This window comes from Synchiropus splendidus, chromosome 5, assembly GCF_027744825.2.
Source record: "Synchiropus splendidus isolate RoL2022-P1 chromosome 5, RoL_Sspl_1.0, whole genome shotgun sequence".
NCBI lineage: Eukaryota > Metazoa > Chordata > Actinopteri > Syngnathiformes > Callionymidae > Synchiropus > Synchiropus splendidus.
In genome coordinates this window covers 13163663-13175614 of record NC_071338.1, presented here as the reverse complement: position 1 = coordinate 13175614, position 11952 = coordinate 13163663, and the positions used below count along the sequence as shown (strand labels likewise).

At 41.7% G+C, this 11952-nt stretch overlaps 1 protein-coding gene across 2 annotated transcripts in view; it reads left to right on the top strand.

Annotated features, from left to right (window-relative positions):
• LOC128758484 (E3 SUMO-protein ligase PIAS1-like) overlaps positions 1–11952 on the top strand; it is a 58603-nt gene that overhangs the window by 17501 nt on the left and 29150 nt on the right. Inside the window, exons 1-2 of one of the 2 annotated variants that reach the window (XM_053864456.1) lie at positions 3058–3121; positions 3227–3328. In XM_053864456.1, the coding sequence (XP_053720431.1) occupies positions 3305–3328 (24 nt within the window). In that variant the 5' untranslated portion in view covers positions 3058–3121; positions 3227–3304. Of the gene's footprint in view, positions 1–3057; positions 3122–3226; positions 3329–11952 lie in introns of those variants that run through there. The other variant, XM_053864455.1, reaches the window with a different exon arrangement.

Below are 11952 nucleotides of genomic sequence, written 5' to 3'. Positions count from 1 at the left end.
TTAACACTGTGGGAAAACACTGAAACGTACTGTAAGTCAACTGACACAAATAATTCATGGATTATGGCTCTTATGACTTTTACTTATATAGCGCTTTCCATGCTTGTCCAGCAACCAGAGCGCTTTACACCAAGTCACCTGTTGACCTGCACATTCACACACCAATGGCACACACGCCATCTGAACCATCACTAGCAAACCAGGGTTAAGTGTCAGGAGTGGGCCGACCACGCTACCATCTGAGCTATGTCGCCCTGATACGTGTAAACGTTACATTCTTAGCCATCTACAATCTTTCAATCTGCCTGCCCAGACTGTTGCACCTGCCTCACCAAAGCTGACCATTTTGACCTTGGCTTCTCCAGCAACACCGACGCAACACTCACGGTAGCCTAGTGCAAACGGCCACAGCAGTGTCTCGGTGTCAGTGGAGTCAACTGTAACGGTCGTCTGGCGTGGAAGCCAAAGCGGTTACCAATGGTTTGTTTGGAAATCCACGTCCCCCTCACTTCTTGTGTGGGAGTCGCGGAGTCTGAGTGCATAGGTGCCAAGGTACTGGCCATCATTGCAGTGCATCGCTCCACTCCTGGGTCAGTCACAAACTCTGCCTGTTGTTCTGTGTCTTGCTACAAGTCGACTGGTCAGATATGTTCCTGGGCAACACCTGACTGCCTGCTACCAACACGAAGGCCTGCTATGGCCAGGTGGCGCCGCTCGTCCACCAAGTGATGTCCTGTGTTCACCGCTGCTTGAACGATGAACAAGGAATGACTTACTGACAAGAGCAGATGTTTATACCCCCAGAATGGTGAAATGATGCCACATTGAAAAGGGTTGCCTTTTTGCTATTGGCCTCCAATATGTCAGGTGCACTGCGCACAGTGAGACCATTACGTGGAAAACACTAGGTGTGTCTAACAACCTTTAGCAAGTGGCTCCCCGTCACTAAAATCAGGACCTCACAATATCCCTCACAATTGTGAGTAGTGTACATATGCTGTGCAATACTAAACTTGTTTGCTTGTCATGACCAAACCGTGAGCTCACAGTCATTAAAAATTGAATTGATAATTCTCAAACCACAAATTGTTTCATGTGACTGTGCCTGTGGTCAAACATATTAAGTGCCGTCTGCTTGTAGTAATGCATTTACTGAGCTAATATGAAAGCCACTAGACACGCATGTAATACAGCGGCTCTTAGTTAAAGCTTTTATTCTGTATTTATCTTCTATTGTGCGGCGTGAGGACACCTGCCTCCCCTCTGATGCTGCTGCAGATGGCTGACTGTCTGTTTGACCCATTAAGGACAGAGGTCGGAAAGAACGGTCGGTTTGTTTTGCTGCCTATTTAAGTTCAGTAGGAAGCTGTGGACGGCCCGACACGAACGAGCGTCGCCAGAAAGGTCACCAAAGAGGACCGGGTAACGTGACGTAACTGACGCGACAGACTTATTAGAAGCGAAATATCGCCATCTTCTGGCTAACTAGTGGTAGCACTGCACTGGCACAAATTGTACCCGGTTTTCACCAGACGGCTTTTCATTCTTTACTGAATATAATAGAATTTTAAAAACATACCTATCTCTGAATAAACATTTCAGTGAGTCTTAATATTTCTTGTGTTTTATTTCACAGACATCCTGAAAGTGTTTGCTTTTAGTGAACTTGCATTTGGGGAAAAAGCCATATTACATCTTTGCTCATTCACAATCAAAGTATGCTGTACACTATACTGAAACTTCAAGTCATTATTGTATAGTGTATTGGTTTATTTTAGAATGGTGTTACTGTTCAACATTGCACCTCACCTCACCTCAATCTCATCTGCACCTGCTTGGCCTATTATCTCAAGCTGTCAAATATTAAAGCCTTCGATATAGTGAGAAGAGTGAAACTATGGCATTCATGCAAAACATTTGGCAATTGAATTACCCCACTGTAAATACACAAATCTAATCTAATCTAATCTAATCTAATCTAATCTAATCTAATCTAATCTAATCTAATCTAATCTAATATAAGTTCAACTTTATGATTAAAATGTTATGTGATTTGTTTATGCACCATTTCAGAGAAGCACTGCTCACAATTCCGCCATCATCGTCTTGAACCTGAATGTACTGACTTTTTCTTTTAACAGTCAAACAACATTGTCTGTACTTTGTATCGTTTTGTACAACAAAGTCTGGGAAAATTTGTAAAAATTATTTTTTTTAATTATTTCAAGTGGGTGAACGAAAACTATTAGTAGTTACTAGAAAAGCACTCAGAGAGCGCAAACCCATCTGTAACTTTTCAAGTTATTTTGAAGACAGACAAACCAACGCTATATAAAACATAGCCACCTTGGCAGAGTTAAAATAAAGGATATATTAAAGGTTTTCATAACAATGAATGTAAAATCATCATCAAAGGTAAAAAAAAAAAAAAAAAAAAAAAAAAAAAAATTAAAAATCACAACAGCAGCCTTCTGAGTGAAGATCACAGACATGAGTGGTGACAAAATGTCATTTGACTATTTTGCTTCACGACAGGTCCGTCACTTTCAGTTCTGTGTGGCAATATTATTCTGATATATGTCTACGTCTGACTCATCAACAGTTCTTGAAGTGTCATGTTATATTGCTGACAACACCTGACTGTTTACGGTCAATTACATTTTTGTATATATTTTTGCAACACATTATTATTATTATTGTTGTACTCATAAAGAATAATCGTGCAAATTTTCTTTCTTTATCTACATCTTTAATGTCTTGAGTTTGTCTTTAGTGTTTTCTACTCCGACAAGTGAAATTTTGTGGGAAAAACGAAGGCTCTGTGATCTAATCCAATAACACTTAATATTCAGCATTAGTGCACATAGTTTAATAGATATAAAACGAAAAAAAGGGAGTTTAAAGGGAGTAAAGAGGTTTTTTTTATTTTATCAGTGAGATAGCATATAATACAACAAGCCAATTGCATGGGTTCTTTATCGCTTGGAAATGAAAATCAGTCTGTAGCGCAACAGAACATTCACAGAATTAGATGAAAGAAAGAGCAATCATATCGTGTGAAGAGAATCGGAGGAGTTAATGTAACGTTCATTTCAACGACATCTCCGAAGGATCTGTCCTGGTATGTTCGGTCGCAACACGTCAAGAGTGTGCAATAATATAGGAAGAGGGAGCAATGTTTGTGATCGTTTGGTAAAAAATGTCTCAACCGTCCATGTCTCTGCAGCGCTTCCGTCGTGACGTCATCAAGAATGCGCCGCTAGGGTCGGAGATTCATGCAGATCCGGTACCCAATAGATCCAAGATGTCGGAGAGTGCGGATCTGAAGGTAAGGCGCCGCCTGAATTCGAGCTGAAATTACGCACTTCTGTGATGTTCAAATGCGCTGTGACTCAGCGTTCCGGTTGCGCCAGAGCCCGGGGGTAATATGTCGTCACGTTCGTCTTTTACGACTCAAACGACGCCGGAACTTGAGTGGAGAAGTGGAGCCGCTGCGAGACTGTTTATGTTGACGTTTGCCTGTAGGAGCCGCTCTCTGTGGAGGGCTGCTGCGTCTGGCAGGTCGAGTAGTCACCGTTAGAAGAAGCCGCTCAACAACCGAAACAAGCTGCTCCCAGTCAGACTCGTGTCTGATTGTTGGCGAGGACGATGCTTAGATGTGTGACAGCAGATGACAGTGTTCTCTGCGAGGCGTCTCTGAAGCCGAAAGGATCAAGTTATCCTCTGGTGAAACCTGTGTTTGTGAGGATTGAAGGTTGAACACTCGCACGCGACACACATTCACATTCGCGCAAGTATCTGTATTCTCGTTAGGACTTTGACATAGTGACACAGTGCTCTCCCCAGCCTCTCACCCCAGACCTGACCGCCCAAAACAAATGGCTAAACTTAATTCAACAGCACTCTCGACCAAACTGGATATTATGTAGTCTTCATCCTCAGATCGAGGCTTAAACTTTCAAAATGTCCTCATTCTTTGCCAAGAATTGGTTCTCTCAAGAATAGATAAACCAGCGAGACCCCACACACACACACACGAGTGATTTTAGTTGACTTGGAACTTTCTCATTACCATGCAGATGACACTTAATAGTTAATAAACAGTTAATAAAATTAAAATAAAAGAGGCGATTAACCTCCTCATTGAATTGTTTGTTTGTTTTTTATTACAGTAAATTATCGGTCACGGCCAGTTTCAGGGGTCAAACATAGTAGCCCTGGCTGTGAACCATGTCAACTGTGATTTATCAATGTAAATGGGTAACTCGGGAAACCTGGAAGAACGAGGCCTAGCCTGAAAAATCATTTTTCTATTCCGTCAAGTCCCAATGTCTTGGCCATTTGGCAGTGGATTGAAGTACACTGACAGGTATGCAATCTCAATGCAACAGAGTGGGATGCTATGTGCTGTAACCATCAATGATATTCTATCTTTAGACCAACGCAGATCAGGAGCACCACAACGCTACAGAATTATTTGCATTCCCTACCAACTATTTTGACTTGTCTCAGGCATGTCAGACTTGAAGCCCGTGAACCCTGCCAACTGCTGATCAGTTGTGCTAAACTTCCACCAATGTCATTTCATAAGGTCCGTGATTAGTAGCCCACCTGTGCAACACACATACACCCATCAGTCACACAACAAAATCCATAATGTGCTGCAGTAGTTCAAGCTCTTGGAGTAAATGTTGAAAAGGTTAAGTCAAACCTTTACTTGTGATTAAATACGGTCACTTTGAGGATTGCTACTTAAATTCAGAATACAATTCAGTTGTTTACCATACACTGCCTGGAATTGTAATGAATGGGGATGCGCAGAAAGTTCAGCTGTAAATGGCCTAAACGTGCATTTTTGGTTTTCCACCAAATACTTTCATCCCTGAAACAACACAACTGAAAGAGGATGTTGTGACGACGCAATCCAAACCACAGCCAGAGCTATGGCTTGGTCCGGCCAGCATTTCTGCGGTATGGAGGTATTAATACAGCTGAGAAACAGCGGTGAACAACGATTTGTAAGTTCATCCAAGAGGGAGTGCATCACTCTTATTACATGCATGTAGGCCTCTGTGCACGAAAGGCAAGTCTTGGCTGCAAATAGCAATGATCGCACCAAGCTTCAAGCAGCAATCACATCACAATATAGGGACTAAGGGTGCATGTCGACTGAGTGGTACGGTTGGGTCGTGTCAGGTCTGGTGCCTTTTCATCCGGACTCCTTTCAGTTTCCCACCAAGTTCAGGGGTGTGGGCCGTGACATCATGGCATTGCCTTGTTTCATTCAGTCACTGTCTCAACAGCAGAATGTGGGTAATGTTTACAACGAAGAACCGCACCTTGTTGCACAGATGACTCCAGAGCCTTCGAACATTTTACATTTATATTTTTCCCTCTATTTGTTACGGTTGGATCTAATACATTTATTACAGTCTATTTATGTTCCCTCCATCCCTTATATGTTTTGTCTTGTGAATAAGTGGAAGTGACAGCTCTGATCAGCTCCTCTGATGAGTCGCGGGCACAATGGCTCTCCGTCTCTAAAGGGGTCATTGACTTCACATCGTATCGTTCACAAATGGGGAGTAGAGACAGTCTTGAGTTAAACGGATAGATTAACATAACGTGCAGGACTCAAAACTTAGGGTCAATTACAATAAGATTTAAGCTTGGTCTCCTACGAGCAGCTCAGTGAAGAGCTCTGCGTTGAGACGATGTGGCTGATGTGTTTTGGTAAGATAGTCGGGACATGTCCCTGACCCTTACCTCTTTGAGACACACCCACTGCACTTTGGAGAGATGTTATCTCTCAGTAATCCTTCTGGGAACATCTCTGCATTCCTCCATGAGAGCCGCTTGTGTCACAGAGTTGTCTTCAATATGTTGCTGGCATGATGCATTTATTGTTTTCGACTGCCTGGTAATATAACAGAGAAACATCAAGTTTAATGTCGCTCGGTTAACCAGGTCTCACTCTACATACATGTACTGTCTATGGAGCATCAGTCTGCTGTTGTCTGTTGTAGGTTTTGTCTCTCTTCCCCCTGCAGCCACCGCTCAATGTTGTAAAAGTTGATTGGAAGGAATGTCTGGTATTTCAAGTTGTGTTGAGGTGAAGGATAAGATTGAGCTTAAGAATTTATGACTTTGCCTTTTTGAGCACTACACTCCTACTTTATCATCTAAAATAGAATTGTATGTTGTGAAGTCAATTTGGATGATTGATGTGTCATGAAGTGTTGTCATTAATGTACAGCTACTCCATTAATCTGTGAGATTTGACTGCTGAATAGGAAAAACTGGAGCTCAAGGCCCGACCTCTAAATGACAATCGTGTCACTGCCAACATGATTTGTCATGCTCACTTGAAATGACCAGTACTCCTCAATGGTTTGTGCTATGTAGAAAATCCAAACGCCATCTGAAAGAAGAGAACCATGGCTTTGCTCACTCAACATTATGATATGGAGCTTTAGCTAGAATACTAGTACAGGAGTGCTGTTTCACATTTCTGAGTGTCCCTCAAAGCCATGCTGCGACTGTCATTGACAGTGAGAAGACCACCAGGTTTTTTAGTCCTACCCACAATAGCAAAAAAACTATGTTCAGAAAAAGCGAATAATAAAATGCCAGGAATGAAAGTTTACTGCTGTAAATATGTAGAATACTTTGATGTTTGGACTTATCATCTCAGCATGCTGACATATTAGAAATCTATTCACACTTTGCCGGCTTTATTGTATGAATACAAGCTCTATGTCCACTACATAAATGAAAGTGGACAGATTTTTGGGGGGCATTTTGCACTGCACAATTGTCTGCTTTTCTGCTTGCGTTGAGCACTGCAGTATAGCATGTTCCCCGACCCACCTTGATGAATGGCTGTTGGACTTTGTGGTCCTTTCAGGTTTAGATTTGAGTGTCCCTGCTTTTGGTAACTATGAATGTGGACTTGAATTGGATATTCTGCTGATAAGTAGGAAATGTAGAAACAGTAATAATCCAGCAAAGGCTTGAATCAAGTCAACCGGACTAATGTATAGTCGTATTATATATTGTACTGTTATTAGTCCGGTTGACTTGACTCAAACCTTTGCTGCGTGATGACCCGGATAACTGAGCACTCTCACAAACATTCTTTTTTTCCTGCTTCTTACAGTAATCTAATTTGTAATGTGTATCTCCTCACAGTGGGCAGGAGATACACATCCACACAGTCAAATTTTGACACACTGGTGCACACCAACGGACAATAAAAGAGTCAGCAATTGAACCCTGTATATGTGTCTTACTCTCACGCAGTGTCGGCTGATCGAAGAGTTGCAGAAGATGGTGTGCTCATATTCCCCGTAAGGTCAAGTTCTGTTGCCGCTAGGGATGGGCAAACAAATTATCATGATAAATGTTGTTATTTCAGTGTCCAGTCTCTCTTGAAACTGTTGTATGATGAAACCTATTAGTATTTGTTTATGTTGTAATATAATAGTTAACTAAGTGTAGAGATGAGAAATTCAATGTTTCACATCTCTGGTAGAAACCGCGTGTGTCTGACAGACTGCTCTGCCAGCTTTATTTTGGGGTTAAATTGAGCTGTCTGTCTGCTGTACCTCATGTCTCTTATCAGTTGACTTTAACTAAGGACCAGTCTGGATACATTTCCTAGATGCTTTTGAAGAAATATTAGAAATAAAGTGAATATATGATCATTTAGTCTCAAAATCATGATACAATCTCAACCATGACAGTCCTTTGTCTTGTGTGATGAAAAACCTTTTCACAATTCTCTCTCATAAATTGTTGTTTTTCATTGCACTATTGAAGATTTCACAAATAATTTGACCGTTTAAGAATTTGTTGATGGTCCCTAACTGATGCCGGGTCGTAGCATTAGTGCTGCCTGTGAGAGTGTGTCCCTGATCTGTGAGGTCTAATTGGGGAAGCAGAAGAGGACGCCGCCACCAATACCGGAGCGGAGCTCCGTCCAACATTCAACTATTTTTACCACAGAGTTTCGCCGAGGCACCAGCGCAGCAGGAGACCTGCATGTGTTGATATGAACCAAGGCAGGCAACCGCATCAGGAAACCTATGAGGACCACTCCATCTAATAAAATAAACACGGATCCAGAGACTTAGAGTCGACCAGTGTCATTATTATTATTATAACTACGATTGTGAAGCAAAGTCCACCACTCTCTCCACAACTGTCACACGCCGCTGTCGGCTGTCAAACCCCGGAGAGCTGGAGAGCGCAGCGAGCCGTCACGGTCTTGTCATGTTCATGTATGCAGGTCCAATGCAGCGAGTGTGCCGCGTGTTAATCAAATTTATTCTGAGATGCAGAATTGTCATTATGGAGATTGTGTTTGGCAGAATATCGTTTACGATAAGTTAAGGCCCATCCCAAGTTTCCACTGTCATTTTTTGAGGGGAGAACATAGTCAAGGCTGGGAGAAGTGCTCGTTGTGGCAGCCACCTTAACCATGTAGTGATGCAGGAAACCCTGTAAAATGCTTTGCCTAAGGGCACCATGACAGCGACTGCCTCTGATTATTGGCTGACCCGCTCTAACACCTGAGCCACCATTACCCCACAAACTCCCTCAGGCCACCGGTTCTGTCCAAATCAAGCTTTGCCTTGAACTGGAAGCAAACCACTGACCAGCCTATAACCGTCACGCTTCTTAATAGCTGTACTTGTTGGTATGAATTATAGCCCTTACTGTAATGACAGTGCTGTGCTGTAGACACGATTAAATGTCTCACTAGGTCTCTTCACAGTACTCTCATGACAAGACTAGAATAAGAATTGCTGAGGTTCATGAGCATTTATTAAAAAAAATAAAAAAAAATGACCCCACGCTGGTTTTCTCTGCACTATAGCAAATTTGTTTTTGTACCATAAATTAAATTGAATCCAAAACAGATGGCTTACCTAGACCAGGACCAAATGTTACCTTGTTATTTTGAAGTTTTTATCCTCAAATTGAGGCTTAAATGTTGTGTCCGGCTAAAGATCCCCACAAGTATAGCTATACAAAGCACGCACACAGGTGGTTAAAAGATGCTGAAGGTAGTTTAACAAAGCACCATCTTGTTGTGTGGAATCTACTAGTGGAATAAACGTTGTTTGCTTGTGTTACCTGCTCCTTACCACTAGTGTTCAGAGAGTCCACTTCACCTGCCAAGATTTGCATTATCGTTGCCTCCACGTCCACCATGTTGCCAGGTGTCAAGTGTGATCGACAGGTTGAGTTGAGTTGGGAGCTAATATGTCGTACCCTCCTATGAATTCACAAACGTTAGTTCTGGACACGTTCTGAAAACTGAAAGTTAATATGCTTAATTTTCACACTAACTTAAAAAAAATAAATTTTATGTATATATATATATATATATATATATATATAATTTTTGATAAAAATAACTTTTACCCCCTAATATATGGTAAGCGATAGTGTCTGACTGTGACTGACTGAATTTGCCCAAATTTCAACCAAGGTTTTAATAGTTTTGGATTTTTCATTAGTTTGGATTTTTATTTAGTTTCGAAGTGGTTTTTGCTTTTCAAAATCGGTTAGTTTTAATTAGTTTGGGTTTTGCTTTTGAGTTTTACTTTTAGTGTTAATTTTAGTGATTTTTTTTTTTCCTTCAATGTGGGATATTGGAACAAGATTGAAAATTGAAACAGTGCACATAAGTAGTCAGTAATTAAAAACTCAACAAAAGACACCAAAAAATAGATTAAGCTGTCGTAAAAGCAGCCAAGCCAAAATTAATAGATTGTATAATCTTCTCAAAATGCTTCTTTATGAAAAATATAACGATGAAAACAAAGGTCCATTTCACTGTAATTTTAGTTTGTTTTCATTTGTTTTGTAAAGTTTTTGTTAACTACAATAACCTTGATTTGAACATGCTACATTTAGTGTTGTGTTGTAGTTGGAGACACTCCATTATTACTCTATCATTACCTTGATGGTTGTAATGGTGCATCTGTACTACACTGAAACCAAAATGGAGTTGTTTAGCCAGGATGATTTACTTACGTGTCTGAATTCTGTGTTCCCACTGGCAGTCAGTTGTGTTTTGTTGGTATTGAATTTGTTCCCCTTGTTTTCGATGAGTGTCATGTTGCTCTGACATCCGTAGTCTGGCTTGTGAATGCTTGATCCTGCCACTCACCATAGGAAAGGAAAGTCTCTGAGGAACCTAACTGACCCTGTGACCTGACTTGCATCAGCTCAACTGTGGAATGAATGATTCATCATTAATGCAGTCTAATTCCTTTAAGGCGGGAGAAGCTTCAGCATTTTCACACATTAAACCTAATTGTTAGAACGGCCGGGTCAGAAAGATCATAGTGGAAATCGCAGCAACTGTTTTTGTGATCTTATCCCTCGACACCGCTGCTCTGCTTCCAGCCTTCATCTTAAATGCATCTCTTTATGTTAATAATTCAAGCTGTGTTTGCAGCATCACACTACCGACAGAAAAGGCTTCATTCTGTCTGTGAACACCCCACGGTGTTGCCAGACCCCCCACCACCGCTAGACATGTCCTGTTGCATTAGATTTTTGTTTCTGCGGCTCCAGCAGAGCTCTTTGAACAGCAGCAACCTGGCAATACAAATAACAGTCTGTGTGCCGGCAGCTTATAGGTGGAGACGGTCTATTTGTAGAGCTTGTGGTGAGGTTAATCTCTAATGATACAGGTGCTGCTCGGCTCCACGGTGTCCTTTCAGTCCTGGCTGCTTCCTTTTCTTACAGTTCTCATTATTGACGCAGGCTTTGGAGTGGCAGCATGTGCTGAGCCATTATTTGGGGCAATTTCTGATTGGTAATGCATGCACTGGTTTCTTTATTCCCCCGAACTCTGATTGTCATCACGTACGGACTGGATTTGGGGTCTGTGTGACTGAGTCTGTGCCGGCAGACGTCTGTTAGGCTTTGGCTTGATTGAGGCGCTTCTGTTGCCGTGGAAACAGCTGAGCTGGACGTGTGCATGTTGCAGTTCTGTATTTGACACACAGACGTGGCAGTGACCATGTGACAGACGAAACCTCTCCAATGTTTGACTTTATTTCAGGCTGATGCAGCACAACTAGAATGCAAAATAATCCATGTCCCGCAACATAATTACATTAAATATGTGTCTGGAAAAAGTTGAACGCTGATTAAATAGCGATTCCACCATTCGTTTAAGTTTCATCGTGCACTATACGGACATATTTTGTAGTCTCTCAATTCGATTCTTATCAGATTTTTGGCACCACGATTTGATTTTTCAATTGAAAATAGTGCTATTCATCATAAAATATTCACTGCTATAGGCACAGCATACTATTAACTGAGTAAAGCGGTTCATAGTCAATTTTCATTGGCTCACAGAACTGTGGACGTAACTCCGTTGACTTTTGCCTGATGCAAACCTGAGGCAGTTGCGCTGTACTCTAACCTTAACACCACGGTTTCTGTGTTGGATCGTCTCTGAACTAGAGTCCTAAAGCAATTTGTGATGCTCTGATGGATCAGCCACCGATCATGATCAGCCATTATCCGTGAAAAAGTGGATTGGTTCATCACCAATCATAAGGCGGCAGTTAACACAGACCCTGCTAACCCTAAACCGTACGAGCGTAATGGTCGTAAAGCTAAACACAGTGGCCGGAAAGTCATTGATTTGTGGTGGTGGAGAGCAGCGGCTACCATCCACTGCTCCCACTGTCACTCAGAGCCCCGCGACATGTTACCGGCATGTGAATATTGCTCCTTTTTCAGTGGTCCTTCTGACTGAATAGTTGGCATATTGTTCCTGCATTTTTTTCTTAGGTTTTTATTTTTAAAGAGAATGTTTTTCGCTGTTGAACTAGTGATAAATGGGGAGGCGGGGCAGAGAGATCTGCCAAGAGACCTTAAAAGGCAAAATCTCACAATATAGTGGAAAAAAATGTT